General features: G+C 46.6%; 1 protein-coding gene across 1 annotated transcript in view; it reads right to left on the bottom strand.

Annotated features, from left to right (window-relative positions):
• The window catches only part of pcxa (pyruvate carboxylase a), a 72,572-nt gene that overhangs the window by 26,270 nt on the left and 23,652 nt on the right, over positions 1–22,650 (bottom strand). Inside the window, exons 9-10 of the mRNA XM_035527368.1 lie at positions 19,661–19,823; positions 5,220–5,402 (exon numbers count right to left, since the gene is read on the bottom strand). Of these exons, the coding sequence (XP_035383261.1) occupies positions 5,220–5,402; positions 19,661–19,823 (346 nt within the window). The remainder of the gene's footprint in view (positions 1–5,219; positions 5,403–19,660; positions 19,824–22,650) is intronic.

Raw genomic sequence — 22,650 nt, 5'->3', positions numbered from 1 at the left:
TCAGAACTTTACTGCCTTTGTCATTTCCAGCCATATTTTTCCACTGCCGGCCCCATTGGGGAGATAAAGGATCGGGTTTCTGACAGGAGGACAGCCCTGTTTGTGGAGGAGCTGACGGAGGAAAGGGACCCGGATTAGGTTGGAGATGGATGGTAGGGCCAGGGGCGGGTTGGTTAGGAGAGAGGAGGTTGGCACGTGGAATAGGACAGGCAAGACGCTGCAGCGCTGTGGGGAACCTTCAGCGGGAGGCAGGCTAGTTCAAATGCCTCTTCCCGCTGCGGACGGCGGTCCGGCTTTGTTACAGGACGCGTCCGGAAAGCAACGATGTGAGGCCAACGCCCCATGGAGAAGCAGCGCGTGTGTGGCTGCACAACCACAGGAGGGAAGGGAGCTGCAGGGGGAGGGTGTGTGTGTGTGTGTGTGTGTGTGTGTGTGTGTGTGTGGGGAAGCGCTCTTCCCAGTTGCTATAGGTGCGGCGTGGACTGCTTTACCCAACTACGCCAGGCTGACCGGCACACGCACGTACGTGAATCAAACAAAAAGACATGGGCTGTTATCGGGCTGCAGGAGCCGTGGTGCAGTTGCACCCACTGAGCGCTCTCTCCCTCCCCCCTCCCCAGCTTCTGACAGGGCTCCGCCGCCTCGCCAACCCCGGCAGCCGCACACAAGCGTCTACTCCAGCTGCTCTTCGCAGCCCAAGCTCTGAACGTACTCCGCACAAACACATACCTCCTCCGCACAAACACAGGCACCACTCTGCCATCTTCTGGCACTCTGTCAGCGGATGTGCGCAAGGAGGCCTGGTCTCCCCACCTCGGCCTGCCAGCCCACGGCCTCCACGTTCCGCGCCTCCCAGATCCAAATTGACTCTGCGGCCTGACCTGGAAGACATTTCATGGTCTGTAGTGCAAGACATACCAAGTTAATTGGGACAGCAGGAGAACTATGCCCCGGTGAGATTAATGCGAGAAGCTGTGTTGCACTTTGAGCAGAGCTCCATGAAAATAACCATAAAGTGTTGTTAAACCATAAAGTTAAACCATTAAATAAAATGGCTAGGCCTGTCCCCGCCCACCTGCAAGGAGGAGGCCAGAGCCTGTTTGGATCCACTCCGGTGGAGGGCTCGTGATTTACATGCTCGCTCTCCAACTAAAGCAGGGAGAGCAGGTGGCATGTGATGGTGGGGAACTCGAGGAGCAAAATCATACCCAAGTCTTTCTTGAACACCATTCACAACCCTCCTCACCCTCCAGAAGAGACCTACCCAATGTCCTCTGCCTGCGGTCTCCTGTTGTCCTACTCCCATCCGCCCCCCTCGCCCATTCCGTCTCCATATACGGTGGTGGGGAAGAGTCTGGTAGGAGCTTTCCCCTTCGAGGCTCACATCCCTCCCTGCCGACTCCTTTGCCAGTCAAGAGCGCGTGGCCCCCTGCCCACCCGACCCCAATCGGTGCCAGTGCAGGAAGTGGCACTAAGACACAGCTCTTAAAGGTTAGGAGCTGCTGCACCCCTTTGATCATGTTCCTGCCCTCACCGCCCCACTTCCTTCAGCGTGGACGTGGCAGAGAGGCAGATGACCGTTCAGACCTCTCACAGAGACCTCTTGAGAGCGCCCATATAGCATTACTGACTACGGTTTCTGGCCAGAATTGAGGAAGCAAAGCAGCAAAACCAATGCCATGGAAAGTGCACACCAGAGTCAATGCAGCAGCTCTAATGACCAATATAGGCCCCAAACTGAACTGCAACTCCACACTTTGCTGACGGGGCACCAGGCTGAAGGGAGGTCAGCCGGAGAGAGGACGGAGGCTCAGTTACACTCCCCAGTGACCAGCAGGAGGCTCTGAGCAGGTGCACAGACCCCGAGCGTACCGGTCCTGTGGTCTTGGCAGCACACACTGACCTGCTGTGGAAGCAGGAATGGAGAGACTACATGTGTCTACCGATTGTCCTTGTAGAGAAAGGTTCTGTTCCCAGCCTCCATACGGCAAACAGGGAGCGCGAGAGGCCCGGCTGCTTTACTCCATTTCCCGTCTCGCTCCTTTTCTCCTCACCTGTCCACCAACCCCCTCCGTGCCACACCTCCCTGGAGGCACGTCTCTTCCAGTCCCTCAAATCGTCCCGCGCCCACGTCTTCCGTTCGGGTGCAACCTGGCATGCGGGCATGCTGCCATGGCCCAGACTCCCCACAGGGAGGCGCCACACCTGCGCGGCGACCCGGGGGGTTGGCGACGGGAGGGGGGAGCACAGCCACGGAACGGTGACTGCGGAGTGCAGCCCATGCAGCACGGGCACGCGGATAACCATCAGGGATATCACCATCTTATCAGGCAGCTGTGCCGAAGGAAGGCATTAGAGTCCCTCTCCTGATCCCCTTCAGCACCTATCCTTGGACTTGAGGGGGACCGTCGTTCCTAGTACAAGAATTCTGTATGGTCTGACCCATGTATAAGTATAGTTAAAGCGTACACTCACATTCCCCATATATAACAACTGCACCTTATTTAGCCAAGATATTGTCGCAAGAGGTGCATCCAATGACCACACAAGGGGTCAGAACTGTCACCTACAGGCAACCTGTTTTCAGCTGCCAGACTGGCTGGGTTAACCGAAAACAGAGTTTCCGGAAAAAAGGGAGAAAGTTGTAATTGAGTCACTGGATATATCACAATGTATTGTGAGGGCAAGTAGAAAGAGTATGAGAGTTAGCAAGAGAGCATGAGGGGGTGTATGTGAGGGAGAGAGAGAGACAGCGAGGGAAATGTGCATGTACAGAACGAGGGGTAGAAAGAGGAGAATGCATTCCTTCTAGACCTCTGTCTGTAGCTTGGTTCATAAATTCTCTCCTCTGACCTTGTCTGAAAGAAATCCCTGAGAGAAGAGAGCAGAGCTTCACAAGATGCACTGCAAGTGCAAAATCCACCCAGGCAGACATTCAGTGGGGTGACAGTGGGCATCTTACCTGGATACGACAGCAGGAGATGATCTGCGTGTCTATGCGTGTTTGTGCGTGTGTGTAGGGGTGGGTGGATGTGTGGGTGGATGCACTGTGGAGGAGGACTGCCAGCATTTCTGATGGAGAGACAAAATCGAAAACACACAGAGACACACACACACACGCGCAGACACCCCTAGCAGTAATATGTTTTGGGATCCACTCCCAATACCCCTGCAGGGTGACTCTCATCCCCAGATCAGCGCTTCGCCGTCCTGATTCATCTCCCTCAATCCCTCTCCAGCCTGACGGTCCCGCCTTCTCTCAACACCCGTCTTCCTCCTCTGCGTCTGCCGATCTCCAGCACCGCATTCTACAAAACCAAGACAGGACCCACCTTCCCCCTGTACCATCTCCACTCGTTCGTTCTCTTCCCCAATGCCCCCGGTCATCCCGTCTGCCTCTGTCCATTACATCTGTAAGAATGGGAGCAGGGCTGCAACCTTGCTTGACGAGGTAATTAAATCTGTGTGTGGTGTCAGGCCACAAAATAAATTGGCAATCTGAAAATGTTCCACAATTATTTTCTTTTATTTATTTATTTTTTGCAGGGAAAAAAAAAAACAAAAAAACCCCCAAAAAACACACGTATCAGGAATAAAGGAGCCCCTCTCCTGCTGAAAGGAACCGTACCTGAGTGAGAGAGCTGAGGAGTGGGGGCAAAGAAGAAAGGATTACACAGAGAGAGGGAGCACGTAAGCAAGAGAGAAAGAGAAATAGGGGAAAAACACCCCAGTTTATGTAGAGAAGCGAGTGTGAGCAATTAATCTCAGGTGAGCGCTGGCGAGGGTGGAGTGTTGTGGGGTGGGGGTGGTGCATTAAGACTGCGGGAAAGGGCTGAACCGCTGCTCCGCTCCTGCAGCGTACTTCATCATCAGCTCGCAGTTCTCACTCGAGACGGGGACAGTGCTTGGACCTAGACGCTCATGACAAGAAGTAAACTACACTCTAAGCACAGAGCCGAACAGGGGGAGGAGCAGGGGGCGGGGCAGCAGGAAGAAACACCAGAGAGGGGCGGGGAGACTGTGCCAGGGCACCACAACATGGGAACACGGCGAAGTGACAGATGCCTGAGGCGGCGGTGATGTCCAAATGGGGGGGAGGAGGAGGCCTGCCTGCTCAAGGGAAGACACGTTTTTCTAAGTCATTTGTCCAAGGTACAAGACAAGAGGGGGAAGAGGAGACGGGAAAGACCCAGAGATGCAGGGAAGAGATTGGAGCGCCATGATAAAGTGGAACATTAAAAAGGTTCCTTCACTGCCTATTCCAATATACAGCTGCTCTCTCCCCCAACTGGACTGTCTATCTGAGACACACACACACACACTTTTCCTCTCATCAAAGGGTGCATTCACTGAATTCTCAGCCAGCGCTAGCAAAAACAGGACACCGATTCACTAAATTGGGGATGCACAGAGTCACATTCCTCTAAAAGTTGCACCAATGGGACACATTGCACAAACACAAAAACACAAACACCTTTTATTATGACTTGTTAGAGATCGTCAAGGCCCTCTCCTCTCTTCACCCACCATCTCTCAGCAATGCTTCACTACAAATAACTGGAGCCTTGCCTGCAACTACTCTATTCAAACTGTGCCCATCACTGAGCTTGTCTAATAGAACACTCTGTCTGTGTGTGTGTGTGTGTGTGTGTGTGTGTGTGTGTGTCTGTGTGTGTGTGCGCGCGCATGTGTACAGAGACTATAGACTGATGTGACTCATTCCATATAATAAGAAACAAGTTCTTAGCTCCCACATCTTGATGGAAAATTAACTGAAGAATTCTAGTTCCTGACAGATTACTTTTGAGGGCGATACAGGAGACCAAACAGCGTGATCCTGACCCTATAGAAAGAGCAGGTCTCCTAACCAGCACCAAGCATGGAAGTGACAGAAAGGCAAAGCGTCACTGACCACAGCGGCCGCCGTAGTCCGCTTTAATCACCCGACACCTATTCTCTCGCGCCCTTCCATTCCCGACGCTGGCCCTTCCCTGAGGAGTCAGAGCTAAAACGCCTTTACCCAGTTCATCCGTGTTTCCAGGCAGCTCTAAACTGGAGCACACCGACCCTGCTGTCTCAGCAGTTCCCCTCTGAGAAAATGTCTCCGCTGAGAACTTTCTGCTCTGCTGCCGCAGTCAGACACCCCCCCCCCCCCCACCCCCACCCTCACGATGCCATCGTCACCCGGCGGGAATTCGGGCGTCGTGCTGAGCCGTTACCTTGACGCCGCGCACGCGGAACTCGGCGAGGGCGCGGCTCATCTTGGCGGCGGCGGTTGGGAGGTCCTTCCCACTGGCGATGACCTTGACGAGGAGAGAGTCGTAGTGTGGCGAGATGACCGCCCCCTGGAAGGCTGAGGCACTGTCCAGACGAATACCCATCCCCTCACCACTGCGGAAGACCTGAGAGAGAGAGAGAGAGAGAGAGAGAGAGAGAGAGCACAAGACTGCTTGAGAGACGAACCACATTAAGCTTATGTGCTGCTGAATCAAACACACACTCAGAAACTGGTCCAAACAGCCCCACAGAGAACAGTTGTAGCCCAGCTTTACTTATAGAACAGAGGGAGCATATTCTGGCCAGCTGTTTCATGGCCACACACCACCACACCTGCAGTCATTTGCTAGTGCAATTGTGCTACGTCTCATCCTTTGACGTAGGAACGAGTGCCATCAGAGCAGTGAAGGTGGGGTGTGTGTGTGTGTGTGTGTGTGTGTGTAAAATAGGAAAAAGAAGCAAGAAAAAGGAAGTTTGTGCAGTGACCATCAGAAAGAAGTGGGCGGGCCAGTGATCGCTCAACGTCAACTATAGCACTGTTTACACTATTAGATAACGGACTGATAACACACCAGAGATTATACCAGAATCTCTGCGGCAATAGCTGCACTCATTTCCTAGTGCTCAAATTGGCCAGAAACAGGACCTGACCCCGTCTTAAACGCCTCGTCACCCAGACAAACTCCAGCAAGCTCCACCACCCACATGATTACAACCACCTCAACTGCGGGATTTCCAGGAACTTTCCATCAACCAAGGCAGCATGAGAGCGAAGATCCGAGTACCACAGCCTGGTCGCGTCACACCCATCTGTCCAGGCCTGTTGACCCTGCAAGCAGGGTCACTCTCATGGCAGGAGCCATGCTACACTGCTCTTCACTCTCAAATACCTTAACGAAGGGATTTCAGCACCCGCCCACTCAGTCCAGACCACGGGCAGGGTGTGATCAGCGGGAACGCAGGCAGAACTTCGTGTGAGGTGATCACGTTCCCGCCTCCAACCCACTCAGTTGCTGCAAAACTCTGCTGGAGCACAACTGCAACCCTGCGAGAGCCTCATCAGCACGGAAAGCACCGAAGGAGAGTTCTGGGAGCTACGCAAACGCCGACCTCCAAACCCCAGACCCTCGTCCCCACCCCACCGCAAACTGCCCCAGGTGCGAGTCAAGAGCCAGAATGTGATTCCAGAGATCCACTTCCAGCATGGAGGCAGCGAGAGGAACCTCGAGAGCTCAGCACGCCTGCTTCCCAAGCTTCCACAGCGAAGCTAATGAGCATGCCTCTGTGCGTGTGTCAGCATGCAAGTGAGAAGTTTCAGTGGGAGATCGGAGCATGAATCCAGCTACTACTGAGTGCCTCAAACATGCATGCTCAATCCTGCACAGATCACAGCAACCTGTCAAAGAGCAGCCAAGACATTTTAAAGAGGTTTGGACAGGAGACAATATGTGGTGCGTTAAAAGGAAAAGTGGAAAAAAAAAAGTCATTTGAATGTGCATTAACCACTATATTACATACCGTTTCCCATAGTATGTACATAATGTATAGTGTACTAACTAAACACCAAATCCTATAACCAGCAATGCATGACGAGAATGATGTTCAGGCACAGAAACTGTCTGAATGTACACTGACTTTTAAAGTGAACACCTGGGCCAAAAATGTGACATGGAAAAGAGACAAGAAGTCATCAGGTCTGTGTAATTGCATGTGTTTGTGTGTCCACTGACATTTCCACAGGACGGTGAGTAATTCTGCCATCCTCAGCTGATCAGTGTGTGGTGTGGTGTGTGTGTGTGTGTGGGCGTGCATGCATGATTGCTCTCCATCTGGAGAAAGAACCAATTAAAAGGTGTGAAGTGTCTTGCTTAGGGTGGCACTGCTGCATCATAGAACACACACGCAAGAACGAATCTTCAGTGATCCTTCACCCAAGGTCTCTATAGCAACTGATAAGCACTCTGCCAATCAGGTCTTTTCCCCCCCTCCATCTGTCCTTTAGCTGGTGTTAAACACCGCACCCCCTTCCCTGCAAAGTAGGTCACTGCACCTCTACTGTAGTGCTCCCTCACCCCCCCGAGGCCTGCACCTTCTCATTCTGCAGCTGCACCATCTGTCCACTTTTAGCGCTCCACCCATTCCTCTGCCTACCTGCCGAACCCCTAACTACCATGCCTTTGGGTAAAACCACGGCAGCTGTTCCAAGCTCAAACCAGCTGCCCCTCACTATAACCAGCATGATGTGCGATAGATGCGTGGTTTCCCTCACTATGACCTGTGCAGTGTGTGTGCGGTAGATGGGCTCTCTCCCTCTCCTCCCGCTTCGCAGCGGTGGGTGCAGACAGGCCGTGATCTGAGCGGTGGCCAGTTAAACGTTGTGCCGGCTCCCGACGGGCCTAACGAGTCCAGGCAGTCTCTCCTCAAGGCAGATCCCGCCCACAAACATCGCACAACCTCATTTGCAGCTGAGCATCTCTGGGGGACGGAGGGAAGTATTAGATCAGAAGTACTCTAAACTACACTTTTTTTTATACTTAAGAGGATTAGCTAGATTTAATTTCATACATACATAGTGGTGAAGCGAATGCGTAAAAAATTACATTTGGCTTTGCAACCCCCCTTCGCCCCTCGCCCACACCACAACACCTCCGACACATTTTCCAAAACATGGAAGGATTTATCTTTCAAAAATGTTAGACTATAAACTACTCTCCCTCTTCTGTGAACGGAAATATGATTGTATGTTCTTGCCAGAAATGTGGCTCGATACACTGGATGTATTGTCCAGTATAACGATACGTTCTTTGAAGTCTCCATGTGTAACGCAGTAAGAGGAAGTGAGCAAGTAGACAAAAATCACACCACTTTTCTAGACACTCAAGTCTCCTTTCAACCTTCAATAAAAATTTTTTTAAAAACCCCAACCACACCACACAACAGTTCAATCTTCTGTGCCTTGAGGACCTCAGGATGACTAGCTCTCCAAACCATCATCAGTTCGCATCACTAATAAGTCTCTTGATCATGTTGCAAAATCCTCAGACTGTAAAAGGCTCTAGTCCACAGAGCGTCAGCACTCAGCAAACCAAAGGAAGGCACTAAAGGAAGTTTCAGGTCAGGGTCAGAGGTCAACTGTAATTACCCCGCTGGGGCTGAAACAGTCATGGATGACCAGGCGAGCGCTCCTGTTCCAGAGCGCAGCACAGCACCCTCAGTGCATGGTACCGACAGGCTCCGAGACTTTTAGGCTTCGTTAATGCCCTCGCCAACATCCATCTGAAAAAAACATCCTGATACAACATTAATAGTAGATGACCAATGACTAAATAACGTGAAATGCGGTGGTCTTCTTTAGTGCTCCAGAGACCATGTTCCTGCTTCGTTGCAGTTCTGCTTGTAAATGATTTAGCTTGGTAAGATCACACAAAGGTATGCTTAGATACACCAATCACTTGCACTTGTTAATAAATGCACTTATCAAAGCAGCACTGTACATTTGATCAATAAATGAAAGATGGTGGTAGTACATATGGAAAAATTAGAAATTAATGAAGCAAAGCAGGTAGGCCAGACCTCCTGCTCAAGCATGCAGAGAGGAACACACGAGTTAATGTTCAAATCTCATCTGACCTTTAAACACACACACACACGGAATATTTCATACCAGAAAATTACATATAAACTAGGCTAGACCACAGCAATGGTTGACTTATACAATTAAACTGCAATTAAACTGCACATATTATAACGCGCCTATTATTTTCATTGGCAATTTTGTTCCATCTTTTTTAAATTCTTCTCCTGGCTACATTAAACCCTTCTACAGAACAAAATCTGAAATGATTATGAATTCTAAATGATGATTTAATATGGCTGTTTATTGAATTATTGAACAGTGTCTTATTGGCCAATCAAAACTCTGTAGAGAGACAACATACCCTGGCTCTCTTTTTAAGCATCTGTAATCTGGAGTCTTTCACATTCACCAGCAACTTTTTTCAAAGTGGCCTCTGACATCACAGAAAAATCATAGAATCAGTTTTCATAAAATCAAAGAACCAGTTTTACCCATATTTGTCAATGTTTTAATAATTTTGTTGCTGTGCTTCTCATTTTTTTTATTCATTTTCTGAACTTGCATGGCCTACCATGCTTTAAAACGTTCCTGTTCTTTGATCACTGCTGGGAAGCCTTTTGAACTGCAATTGAAATGTACGAAAAAAAAACAGCAGATAGAAAAGAGGTGACAATGAAATACACACAGTGCGCTTCAAGAAAACTCAACAAAAACAGTTGCCAAGGCAGTACTCCTGTATTTGTCCATGCGCTTGGAGACCGTTGCTAAAGAGACTGGACTTGGCTTTTGTCCATTTGGTTCAGAGAATCCAGGTCAATGAAACGTGCACAAAGTTGCATGCATGCACGCACACGCGTATGTACACATGGAGACGGGCAGTAACAGACATGGAAAGACATTTAGCGTGCCACTCTGTCAGTGCTGGGATTGGGGAAGGGGGGCAGGGGAGTGCCCTGAATTTTTTTCCCCAGCTTTCCCCAGCTGGGACGTACCCAAACGGCAGGGCCTCGGCCCAGCACAGTTGCTGCTGCCAGGGGTTTAAAAACATCCCTCTGCACGCAGGAAGCCCTACATCTAGTGCCACTCTAGAGGTCCTCTCAGGGGATGCGTCCTCTGAGACACAGGGCGGCAGATAGTGTCTGAGCTGCCACGTGTTTACACATTTAGGGCATACTGCAGCATGGAAATAGCCCACGCGTATGGCGACCCCCCCCCCCCCACACACACACACACACACACACGTGCGCGCAATGTGTCTGTGTACGGGTGCATGTATGCCTGTCTAACAGACACACACTTCATCACTGCCAGTGCAACTCTAGTGGGACAAAACATTAGCCTAAATTGAACTCTATCAATTAAACAAAGTAAAATCGGTTAAGAGGAAAACTTCAGAATTTACATAAAAGCAAAAAAAACCCAAAAAAAAACCAAAAAAAAAAAAACACCACACACCCACCCACCCAGTACTGATTCACTGTAAAGGCCACAAACCCAAATTCAGGCACGACCCACCACAAGGGAGATGCGTATGGAATTCCAGCCACGAAGTGCAGTTAATAGGAATCCAATAGTATCACCATATATATTTGAGCCATATATTCGCTGTATAACTGAGCTTTGCATTTTACAAGTCAGGAAAAATACGTCCGCCAACTCAACGGGATCCCCGAAATCTGTCAAATCTGCAATACCACGCCCCCACTCCTCGCTCAGTTAGTCACTGCCATCTCCCACTCGCTAACCTTCCCTGACAACCATCCACAGTGGAGAGCATTGATCCGAATCGACAGGGAGAAAGAAACTTAGCCATCCGTCCCACCCAGTGATGGCACAGCAGAATAGGGTTCAGACTGCCAGCAACGAGCAGCGGGGGAAATCGCTGGGAATCCCAGAGGGCGGCACAACCGTCTTAGCTGCGTGAGCGATTTTGGCAACCAGTGACATGCCTCGTACTTGACAGACATACAGCATTCACACGCATTTAAGCCTGCAAAAAAAGCAACAGACGCTGTAGGTGTTCGGAATGAACATCTTCAGGCTACAGTGATTACAGCACTGGGAATGTCTTGGACAAGCAGCTGCTCTTCAGGATACTGCAGATGTCCTTCACAAGTCCATGACCACACGAGTAGGTGAGCAGCAGCAGGTTATGAGTTCTTAATGTTAAAGTAAATCAGCATCCTCTTCACCCCTACAGGTGTCACCCAACACCTGAGCGCCTCTTGCCTCCAGGAGCCAAGCGCTGTCAAAAAGTATCTAAACTGAGGCTTCATCACCTTGGGCCTCTCATTCTGCTCTTACCACAGTACCCAAACTGCAGATGTGGTCAAATTAACTGCTGGAGTTGCAAGGATGAAAACAGTAAGTGTAAAGAAAGGATGTTCTGCTAAAGCAGACATGCTTAATGTGCCTCCCCAAAGCCCTGCTGTTTACTTAAACTGGAAGCCTGTGTCACGTCTGGCCTTTACAGTCATAGCAGCAGATGGCATTTATTTGACACGTTTTGTTTATTTATTTATTTTGAAAGAAAAGCTGTCAGGATACATTTATCTTTTCCAAATTTTGAACATTTTTAAACACTTAAATCAGGGAGTAGGAGCAAACTCCAAAACGAACTTTGTGTTGGAGGGTTTGATTTCCCAGAAAAGCACCATAATAAATGACAGTGTTCTGCCAAATATAACACTAGCACTTAAGACATTATCAAGCATTTAACGATTATCACGCTTCTAAACTCTAGGGAAACGTATCCAGCCTGTTTACGGTCATGAGAAAGGGAGAAGTTCCAAAAGAAGTGGTGTCGTTACCAACATGGTTTCTGGCCAGTAGGAAAATGGGTCTCATCTCCACACATTAGACGACAATCTAGTTTCAAATTTCCTATACTGAAACATTCAGTAATGAGGAGCTGGGCCAACTGTCTTCAAGGAGACTTCGGCCCTATTCAACAGTCTTTTAACAAAAACTCAGAGAGAAGCATTTAAAAGGAATAGTACACGAACCATCACACTGAGCAGCTGGGAACAAAGGCTGTTCAAATGGAATATATAACAACATCTACAAGGTGGTTTTGTGACAAGTGGGTTTTTATGACAGCTTAGTCCTGTATAGGTGACCATCTAACCCCATCACCAAGCTGCATTCGCGGCAGCTGTTTTTTGAACTATGCAGGCTGTGTGGATATATCATTTCTTGCCAGAACCCCTGCAATTTGAGCTTCCAGCAGGAGCATGTGTGTTAAGACATCTTGTTTAGACACTACAAAAAAGTACTGACCCCTTTTCATCTTGGGGTTCCTTTATTTTGTCTATAAAGTTTGTGAGGATTTGAAGTTGAACAAGGGGCCTGGAGAGCAAATGCGGTTAGCCAAAAAGCACATTTCTAAATCTTCAGATGTTACAAGTACTAAATATTCAAGGAGATTACAAAATTAACAGAAAGTCAAGTGGAGTAAACAGATTAATCGCATGTTAAATAATGAAGCAAACATTTACACAGATAACATTCAGAAAACCCACCAAATGTAAACAGAAGAGAAGAGACATTTAAAAAAAAAAAAAAAAAAAAAAAAAAAAAATAAAAAAAAAAAAAAAGTACTGGAGTAAGACTGATACTGCAGAAGGGAACAAATGTCATTCATGGCAAGGAAGAGGTGCTAAAACCAAACTACCCTAAAGAATGAGGAAGATCTTAAACCTTGTTTAAAACTAAACACAACCTAGATGAAAGAGAATACGAAAGGACGATGACTGAACAGGACTGGGAAATGAAGCAGCGTGGAACCAAGAACCAAGGAAGAGCCAGAGAGTCTGAAAAATATATATATTTTTAAATATTAAATATATATAAAAAAAATATATATAAGAATTTTATATATATTCATTTATTTATGATTTTTTATGATAGATAGATAGATAGATAGATAGATAGATAGATAGATAGATAGATAGATAGATAGATAGATAGATAGATAGATAGATAGATAGGTACGGGGGTGGGGGGGGCGCAACACACACACACACACACACAGCGCCAAAAAATGGAGATGAGAATCTTGGCGGAATGAGAAAAAGGGATAAAGAGCCAGTATGAGCGAGTGAAGAGAACCATACACCAGAGCTGTGGAGTAGATGTGGAATAAGGAGCATGGGGTGAGATGAGAGGACGTGTTCGAGGACATGCCAGAGAAGGGAGACCCAGGATGATTTCATTACCTCTAAACATGGATTGTAATTTTGGAGCATATTTCATTAGAAGTAAAATGTCAATCTCATTTAGATGGGAGTGCTGCTTGTTGGGCTTTCTACTGGGGGGGGGGGGGGGGGGGGGTAGGAGATGGAGTAGAAGCAATGCTCATTTCAACACACTTCGAAATGAAATTGGAAGTTTCCCATTTAGAGGAGGGAGGTAGAAATATACTGTTTCGGCAAGGTGATGGCTCGCTATATCCACCAAATGGAGGTCTCCAGAAATGCATTACCTGCAGACACAAGCGCCGAGCAAGAACCTGCTAGCTTGGGTGATCTGTACAGATGCTCAAGACTCTACAGACAACTAGAGACAGAGAGACAGCATATAATCAAATTTTGCGAGGAGGACAGACTTTTTCTTTCTATCTGCTTTAAGTCTTGCTGCTTAAATGACAATAAGAAAAGATGAGAACGAAAACACCTGCGCAAAAAGGAGGTGTAAAAGCTTCCAATGATCTCCAGAATCAGAAAGGTTTCTGCGATAAGCACTACATTCCTCCGCACGAACTGAATGCAATCAGCTCAATTACAAACATTCACATTCATGTGACCTTTTGACTGGAATCTACTTGCAGCAAACTAACAAGCTTAAATACACTTCCTCAAACATGCTGCACCTTAAGCAGTTCAACAGAAGGTGAAGCATTAGGGAAGAAAGAGCTCCTTGCTCTACCATGGAGAATAAATCCAAACTTGAGAGGTTTTCAAGAAGCTTGTAAGCAGCTGTGTCTTTTTAGGAAGTGTTTCTGACAAAAGCTATGGTGTGCTACTGAATTAGAATCAAGTTTAAGGAACCTTGTTTGCTCATGCCAATTTACAAGGATTCTTTAAGAAAAGCCAGCATGGATAGAATGATTTGCCAAGTGTTGCATTTACTCTGGCTAGTGTTCACCTCTCAATGGTCACATGACAGAAATGCTGACTTCCCTCCTATCTAAATGAAACCCACAAAAAACAAACAAACAAAAACAAACAAACAAACACCTTTCTTAAAATTTTCAAATGGTGATTGCAAAAAGTGTTTTCATAAAGTTAAAGCAACAGTGGGGAGCTTTACCTCAGTACCACTCCCAGCCCACAGTAGCCTACCTGCCAACGAGACCGTTGGCAGAGCTCCACGTTTTCATTTATGTTAAGAGCCTTCCTCCCACAGAGACTCCACAACCACAATACCTCGTCAGCGCTTAACTTCCATGAGTCTGGAGCGAAAAGGAAATTCAAACAATACCCACTAGAACTAATGAAAAATGCTATAACGTTTTCCTTCCTTCCCTTAAAAAAAAATAAATAAATAAAATCCTGGCTACACTGTAAGCACGTTAAAAAAAAACAAAACGCTTACAGTTTAGTGTGAACATTTACAAAGCCCCACAGCTGCAGTGACGCAGTGCTGACAGGTGAGGATGGGTACTGTAGTGTAACTTCGCTGAAGTATCGGTGTATTCAAAAATATACCCACGAAGCATCCAGTGCAGATTCTAGGGGGCACACCGCTTCAAACCAAACCAACCAACAGAACCACACACACCCCTTCTGCTTTGCCTCCCTTATACGAGAAGACACCCCATATAAGAGTGCTACACCACTGAGTCTTGGCACCATTTTCCAGTGGCTACACAGTTACTCAAACACAAAACTGCAGCGCACGGTCAGAATGAAGTTGCTTTTTGCACAAGTGCTGCAGGTGAAAATGTTCCTCTACAAGCACCTACATATCGTTCCAACTGTAGCTGTCCTCAGACAGAAATAACTCCGGCACTCTACCCCCACCAGCAGCTGGGTGTTTCCCACGGAGATCTGCAGTTCATAAGGTGGAGTCCCAGTAGTGCCCAGGGTGCGGCAAAGACAGCACATTTTCTCCTCTCTGCCCGGTGGCCTGACATTTCAGACAGGCTTGGACATAATGGAACACATCTTCCCACATTTTTTTGGCTAGTATTAAATATTAATTACTCCATTTTTATGTTTTATGATAGCCAAAATGACCATTCTCTGGACTGTCATTATAGGTGTTTAGAACAGTAGGGTGCACTAACTTGGGCTTTAGTGTCTTAGACGATTACATGTCTTCACTTGTCACTAGGACGGGTGTTGGATTCCCAAAAGTGCTTGATGCGTATTCTGGATACGTGGATCTCTCCACTGAACCTTCCAGATGTAATTTGACAAGGCGAAGGTCGTGAACGGCTTCTGCTCAACACCACAAAGTGCAAGCGATGCCATTACTGCAGAAGAGGACGTGTAAGAAGGCAGCAGCTTTCGATTTTTAAACACCATCATTAAAAGACAATTCCTGCCCCCTTTTTAACTTAAGCATATTCACATTCACATTTTTTGTTCAACAAATGACGTGTGTAGCCTGCAAAATCTTCAAATCCCTTAAAACTACTCTGTCCTATTTAAAGTTTTAGGTTAACCATTGATGCTAGCAGGAACCAAATGAGCTCCAAAAGTTAGTTTTCCTGATATAGGTACTTCTAGGTCACATTCTGTCTTTTCCCAGTTTTAACTCCTCCCATCCCTTCTCTCCACTTGCATCCTTTCATTCTTGCAGTATCTGATAACTACATTTCTCTTGCACCTTGGGATAGTGATGAAAACCAGAGATCACTCAACCTTCACCCAGCACACCAGCAATAAATATTACACACCCACCCCCCCAAAAAAAACACCAAACGACCTCTAACTGCACAGAACTTTCACAAGTCCTTCCTCTCAGAGGCCAAATCTTGAGGGGGTTTTTTCTATGATGAAAAACCCATACATAAAAAAATAAAGAAAGAAAGAAAAAGATCTATTTTATTTTATTTATTTATTTATTTTTTTACATTAACAGGGAGATGAGAAATGGCTTTGGCAGCTGGATGGAGCCCTGTTCCAAGAAAACCAACATTTTCCATACATTTTTCCATTACCCTTTACTCTTTAAATGTCATTTGGGTTGTCAAACTCTGCATAAGGCCACTTTGCCCTTTAAAAGCACAGTGACACAGTGAGGCATTATCAAATGTCTGCCAAGGGAAGAGCAAATTCTGGAGAATGCTTTTGTTATCCCGCAGACAAGCGTACTGCTTCCTGTTCGGCCCGGGCGTGAGAAATAAGGCAAACAAAAGGAGGGCAGGTGAAACTCAGGTGGGACTGCTGAACGGAGCTCAAGGGCACGCAAGTCACGAGAGTGTAATTAATAAATTGCACCGACAGCCTTATGCAGAAGAAAACTGCAGGTGCAGTACCCAGCTGACCGCGGCTTAAGCACCCCTCCTCCCCACAAAAAAAAAAAAAGTGTATACACAATGAGATCAGCACACTGTATACCTGCTTTGGGCATTGAATTCCGTTTCTTGCCAACTTTAATTGTGTTACACTTTCCTCAGACATTGTTATCAGGAAGCAGGGAAGGTTTAGTGCCCTATGAGCCGAATGCAAAACTTCTGGGAAGGGCAGACGTTCACTGCAGAGACCCATGACAGTTATGAACAGTGCTATCAATGACCTAGTAAACAAGTTAAGGGTTCCCCTCCTTCGCAACAGTTGAACTGAGCCCATTTCTTAAGCCTTAGCAAGGCTGTTAAATGTTGCAAATAATTATATGCACAGTATCTGTTATATTGGGGAGAGACTTCAGAGGCAGGGCACCACCCAAAGCTCATGCTTCCCAAGCACCCTGCTCAGTGCGACAGCAGCCCCGTGCGCTGGCTCTTGTCTAGCAACACTCCACGTGTCCAGGTGTCCCGCCGCACGCGGGCATGAGACGAGAGCCAGTGGCACTGCCCATACTGCGGCCAACACCACCCGCGACAACGATGGGAGGAGAACGCACTCTCGACAACCGCGCACTGCAAATGCCGGCAGCCCTTCAGAGGCTCGAGCTTGTCCAAAAGTACCCAGGAGGAAAAAAAGCCGTGCTTGAGAAGTCAACAGGAGTGGGCTGTTTACATGTAGCTTTCAGTCCTGCTGGATGCGAACTTTTAAAAATATTGTGTTTATCGCCTTTGGGAGAGCAGACAAGAGAATATGGCCAGTCATAAGTCCCATTCACACCAAATGAGAAGCTCGTCACTAAAACTAGAGAAGACAAGCTTGTCTCACCAGCCATCTGTCCAAGAAACAATATTTCCTCATTCCCTCACTAATAAAAATGAATGCAAGATGGCTCTCTCAGACTGTGTGCATGCATGCGTGTGTGTGTGTGTACTACCAGGCAGTGTGATGGATGAAGAGCTAAAGGGGATGCAGGTCTGCTCCAGACAAGCTCACAGCAACAAGTGTACTTGTGCGCGCACACACGTACCTCACACCAACACCCCCACACCCAAGCTTCACCATCCCCGCCGCCCACACACACTTAGACTGGTGCATACTTTGACTGGTGAGTGTTTCAAAGGCCCCTTCAAAAAAACTGAGCATGAATGAACCAGACTTGTCCTCCAAATCGATCTGAGACTGTTAAGTAACAAAGGAAGAGAAAGCATCGATTAAACCAAATATTGAGTGTCTACAGTGAGATAAATGATCAGACAGTCTCTAAATTCGAGCCAGAATGTCTTCAAGGCTGAAAGCCAAACAGTAACAAATCCTTCACTGAAATCCCCATTCATCTTGGAAGGCAAATTGAACAATGTTTCTGTACTCCCATCACTTTAAATATGGATGCATTCCAAACAGAATGATATTTGCCATCAGTACATTCATCAGGATAATTGTGTTTATTATGATTATGCTGATGAGGAGGGCAAAGCTTATTTGCATTATGTGCTCAATGCGCATGTGCCAGCTGATGTTTGCTGTTAATGATGAAACCCAGCACAGAGAGAGAGACACACACACAGACACAGACACACACACACAGCAGATGGAGCGAGTCTTGCCAACAGCTTAAAACAGCCAGTCATTTTTTCATAGCCAAATCTTAATAAAAGCTCTGTAGAGTCTAAGCTCTACCTTTTTTTTTTGGGGGGGGGGGGGGGGTTACTGGTGCGGCAAAGGATTTTACATACAGACCTGAATTACTACTGCCATGACATATATATGGTCCTGAACGGCTGTCTCACATTCTCGTGCGCACACCCCCCCCCCACACCCACCCACACACACACACACCCATCAAACAGAAGCAGCCTTCCATTACTCTACCAGAGCTCCAAAAGCACCCTGTCTGCGCCCATCTCCGACACTTATTTTCTCAGATATTTTGCTCAACCCATTATACACTTATTTACCGTCACAACAAGAACGGAGTCGCCCTACACTCACTCCTTCCTGCACCATATCACATATTTTAGAGGAAGCAGAAAGAGAGGGGGAAGGATGCTCTCCCTTTCCTTCCCACTCATGCTGCCCGATTTTCACATCAGACGCTTCAGGGGCTGCTGTTCCACTTCTGTCTCCTCGCACACACCGTCTTGTGTAACATTTCCAGGCTTTACTGAAACACAAGAGGTCTTAGACTGGAGTCTTGCTTATATACCTCAAAGTGAGATGAATATCGCATCTTTTTCATCTGTCTGCTGCTTCCTCCTGGGTTTTTCCACCCCTCTTTCCTTTACCTCCCACCTAAACTCCTGTACCAAGCTGCATGAAACACTCATCCCTCCCCTCAACTCATGGGCATATATTGATCCATCAATCTGCATCCTTAATTCAGCAAAAAAAAAAAAAGTGTCCATTTTAGAGCGCCGGCCAACATCTGCTGGAGCCCCTCACTCATTCGCCCTTCTCGCCAGTCTCTTGACACTGTACCCGTTTCATCCGTCTTTCTTTCCCTCACTCTGCTGAGGAGCTCTGTGATAAATTTAGCTGCGGGATCCATTTTATGACGGTCCAAGTCCTCTCTCGCTCGTTCTTCATCTCCATTTCTCCCTCCCTCCTGCCCTCCTCACTTCTCAATATGCATCCTTCTTTCTATGCCTCTCCTAGCGCGAAAGAATCTCCCAGCACCACAACACGCCCATGTGTGTATCTTTGACGCTTGGGGAACTGGGCGACAGCAGCTTCGTATCGGCGGGCAACATTCCTATCCAATAGGAAGTACGACTCAACAGTTGCATACAAGAACAAATATTTCAAGTGAATAGCGGGCGATTTTAAAGATGCAAGTCAGAAAGAGCATAGTGTTGGAACATTAGCCATTAAACCTACATGTGGGTAATTGAAAGGACATTTTGACAGAAGACTGGGGACTGTGATCAAGGTGTACTAAATATAGCATAGCCAAGAGCTCACCTTCAGGGACAGTCAGATACCCTGCATAACCTTGCAACCCCTCCACAGAATTACATTACCCATCCTCACTCCATCCCACTATGGCCAATTTGGGCAGATTTAAGGCTTAAAAATCATCAAAAGAACAGCTGAAGATGGCTGGCATTTATTTTTGTTCAATTATCCATCACCAAACAGATCATTTCAATCCAACCTCAGAGGAAAAGTGCACCCCCTGTAGTAGTAACACAGCTATGCTCTTGCCAGCCACACACACATTCACCTCCAAACAGAAAACAGCCCACCCCCCATTCTGCAAACAGTAAGACATGTATGCATGGTGTTAGCCCACCTCCAGGCGCCCCGTGTCCGGCTGGAAGCCACGTGTAGGGTCCTCAGTGGTCACACGGCACTGGATGGCAAAGCCATTGATCCGTATCTTATCCTGCTTGAGACCCAGCTCGGGCAGGCTGCGGCCTTCGCACACATGTAACTGAGCGTGCACCAGGTCCACACTGAGAGTGAGAGAGAGAGAGAGAGAGAGAGAGAGACACAGACAGACAGAGAGATATTGAAAACCAAACATGTAAAAAACTAAAAGAGGACAGATGAAAATCACAGCATTCATTTGGTGAGCACCCACTAGGGACAAATCTATGAATTTGTCCAGTTAAAGTCCCATCATGCCCCCCCCCCCCCCCTCCAATCCACTATGCCCCCTCTCCTTTCTAGAAGCTTGTGCAGGTAGGCTGCCATGTGGTGCCAGTCACAGCACCAGCAGCCCTATAAAGGGAAGGTATGCATTCATGCTTGAGCACCTCATTATACAAGCCTGACAGCAGTGCCCTGCTCCCTTCTGCTCCACACCATCTTTACCGGACAAAGAAAACCAAGGGACAGAGACAGAGTATGAGAGACAGAGAAGAGGCGTTTCAAATTAGAGAGAAGTTTGAAGAACTAGTGGAGTGATCGAATAGGGCCCAACATTACGGAATCACACACTAGTGAAGACAATAACAGGGCACCACAGCCTGGAGCGACTCCACTCCATTCCTGCTCCAAAACCTCAATATCGCTCTCTGGTCCAATTGGACGAGCAGGTCATTTCCACGCACGATTGGGCCCGTTTGGCTGGATCTGCCATCTTAATGGGAAAGTGCTCTGCACAGTCTGAAGGTGGATTTATTAAGAGTGCTATAAACTGGACAGATTATTTTCACTTCCCTGGACGAGATAGAATAATTCCTGGGATTTTACAGCCTCGCCCTTATAGATAAGCCAGGCAGACTTTTACCATCACTTAATGCTCTACCATCCATCTCAATAAATTGGCAAGTGGACTAATTCAGGATGTCTGGAGGCACATATGAAGGTGCTACTAATAATTTTTTTTATATGATTAGGCTGCAAGGACATCAATAATCTGTACTCAAGCAAGAAAAGCAGCTCATAGCACACTGCTTCCTGATTACACTCTTGATGTTGTCTTGTGACAAGTAAGATGTTAAGAACAACAAGAAAAGAAGTGTGTTCAAATAGCTTCAAGGCAAAATGCAACTATTCACCCCATCAGACCTCTCTCTGCTCAGTGATGAACTACAAGATGCATCACGGCGGTTTTGTTTGCTTGTTATTTTTTCTTGTGTGTGGATTATTAAAGAGCTCACATGCCCACTGTGCCAAAAACCTTAACAGAAGCAAAAGTACTTTAAACAAAAAGGCAGAGTGAAGTTTCTCCCTTCATGCAGTGCATCAAAGGCATCAATAATTCAGGTGAACAAGCACCTGTTTCTTACACAATGATGTATTTTAAAATATTATGACGACTGACTCAGACCACCTTCCTCCCACCAACACAGACACCTGTGTGCACGCACACACACGCTAAAGTGGAAAGTCTATGTAAACTATGTACTTGCAGGTCATTAATTCTTTAATACTCCATCACAGTAAAACCTTTGGATATTACACACATAAAAGTCTTTGCGTCAGTGTAATGCTGGTGAGATTCCTCATAGTCATCACCCTCTCGCACACACGCCTCTGCTTTTAAACAGGAGTAGCACCACGCTGCAGAGTTTAGAAACTGCACATGCTTTTCATTTATTGTGACATTCTGTAAACAGCTCACTGCAGGTTCACCTAATCCCACAGACATGACTATTTAGCACTCGCATTACACTTTTAAATAATATAAATAATTAAATCCATAAATCTCCCCATTTTCTTCATCAGGTGTTATACTTACTGGTGCCCTTATTCTATTATTCCCTAATCCTGATACACCTTTAACGTGTCCATCATTCACAAACAACCCATGCATGTGTGTTTAAGATGGCACTGATTACAGTCTACACAGGTAACCAGTAGCACTTCCTCAGCCTTCAGAGCATGTCCACAAATATTTGGTTCCACAGTATAAATGTAATGGAGCAGAGTCATAACACCATAAAAATAATCTTTTGGAGCATCTTTTATGATTGCCACCTAATCGTACTAATTGTTGGGCGTGATGTAGCAATTTCTGCAACACATTCCGTGTTTCTATAGACACAAGCAGAGCCATTACAGAAAGGTTACTTGAGACGGTCTCTCGGGAGGAACAGATTCTCACTCTGTGTGCGTCTCCCTACATCCAGAAATCTACAGAAATCTCATAACTTTTAATTTAATTTTGGCAGCTGGGCTCCTGGTAAATGCAGACTAGAAATGCAAACTGCATGCGACACATACCAAGCGTAAAGACAGACAGGTACTCAAAGTGTTCAGATTTTACTCGTTGTACACCGCGTTGTGGATTTCACTTTGACTGACTAATAGTCACTTTTACCCATCAGGTTACTTATTCATCCATAATAAAGTGAAAATATTTACAACACTTTTAGAGAATTAAAATTTTAAATCTAACAAATATTCAGAGCCTTTTCTGTGGAACTCAGTCGGGGTAAAGTGCCTCCTGTTTGCTTTAAAGTTGTCTTGAAAAATATGGAAAAAAAATTAGTTGGAGCTCACCTGTTACAATTTTAATTGAATGGACATAGCTGCAAAAATAACAGTCCTGGGCCTACAAGGGTCAACAATTTAAACACTCAGGACAAAAAAGTCAAGCCATGAAGTCCAAGGGATCTCCACGATCAGATTGTGGTAAGGTATAGATATATCAGGGCAAGGGAATAAAACAATATCAAAGGCTTTGTTTGTTCCCAGGATCACAGTAGCCTCGATATTTCTGAAATGGAAGCTCAGCTCAACCCTGAACCTTCATAGGGTTGGCCTTCCAGCCAAATTCAGCATTCAGGCAAAAAGGGCCTTCTTCAGGGAACATGTAGAAAAAGATTATCT

Source organism: Electrophorus electricus, chromosome 6, assembly GCF_013358815.1.
Source record: "Electrophorus electricus isolate fEleEle1 chromosome 6, fEleEle1.pri, whole genome shotgun sequence".
Classification (NCBI taxonomy): Eukaryota; Metazoa; Chordata; class Actinopteri; order Gymnotiformes; family Gymnotidae; genus Electrophorus; species Electrophorus electricus.
Note: the sequence above shows the minus strand (reverse complement) of the source record. Positions and strands in the feature narration are given on the sequence as shown.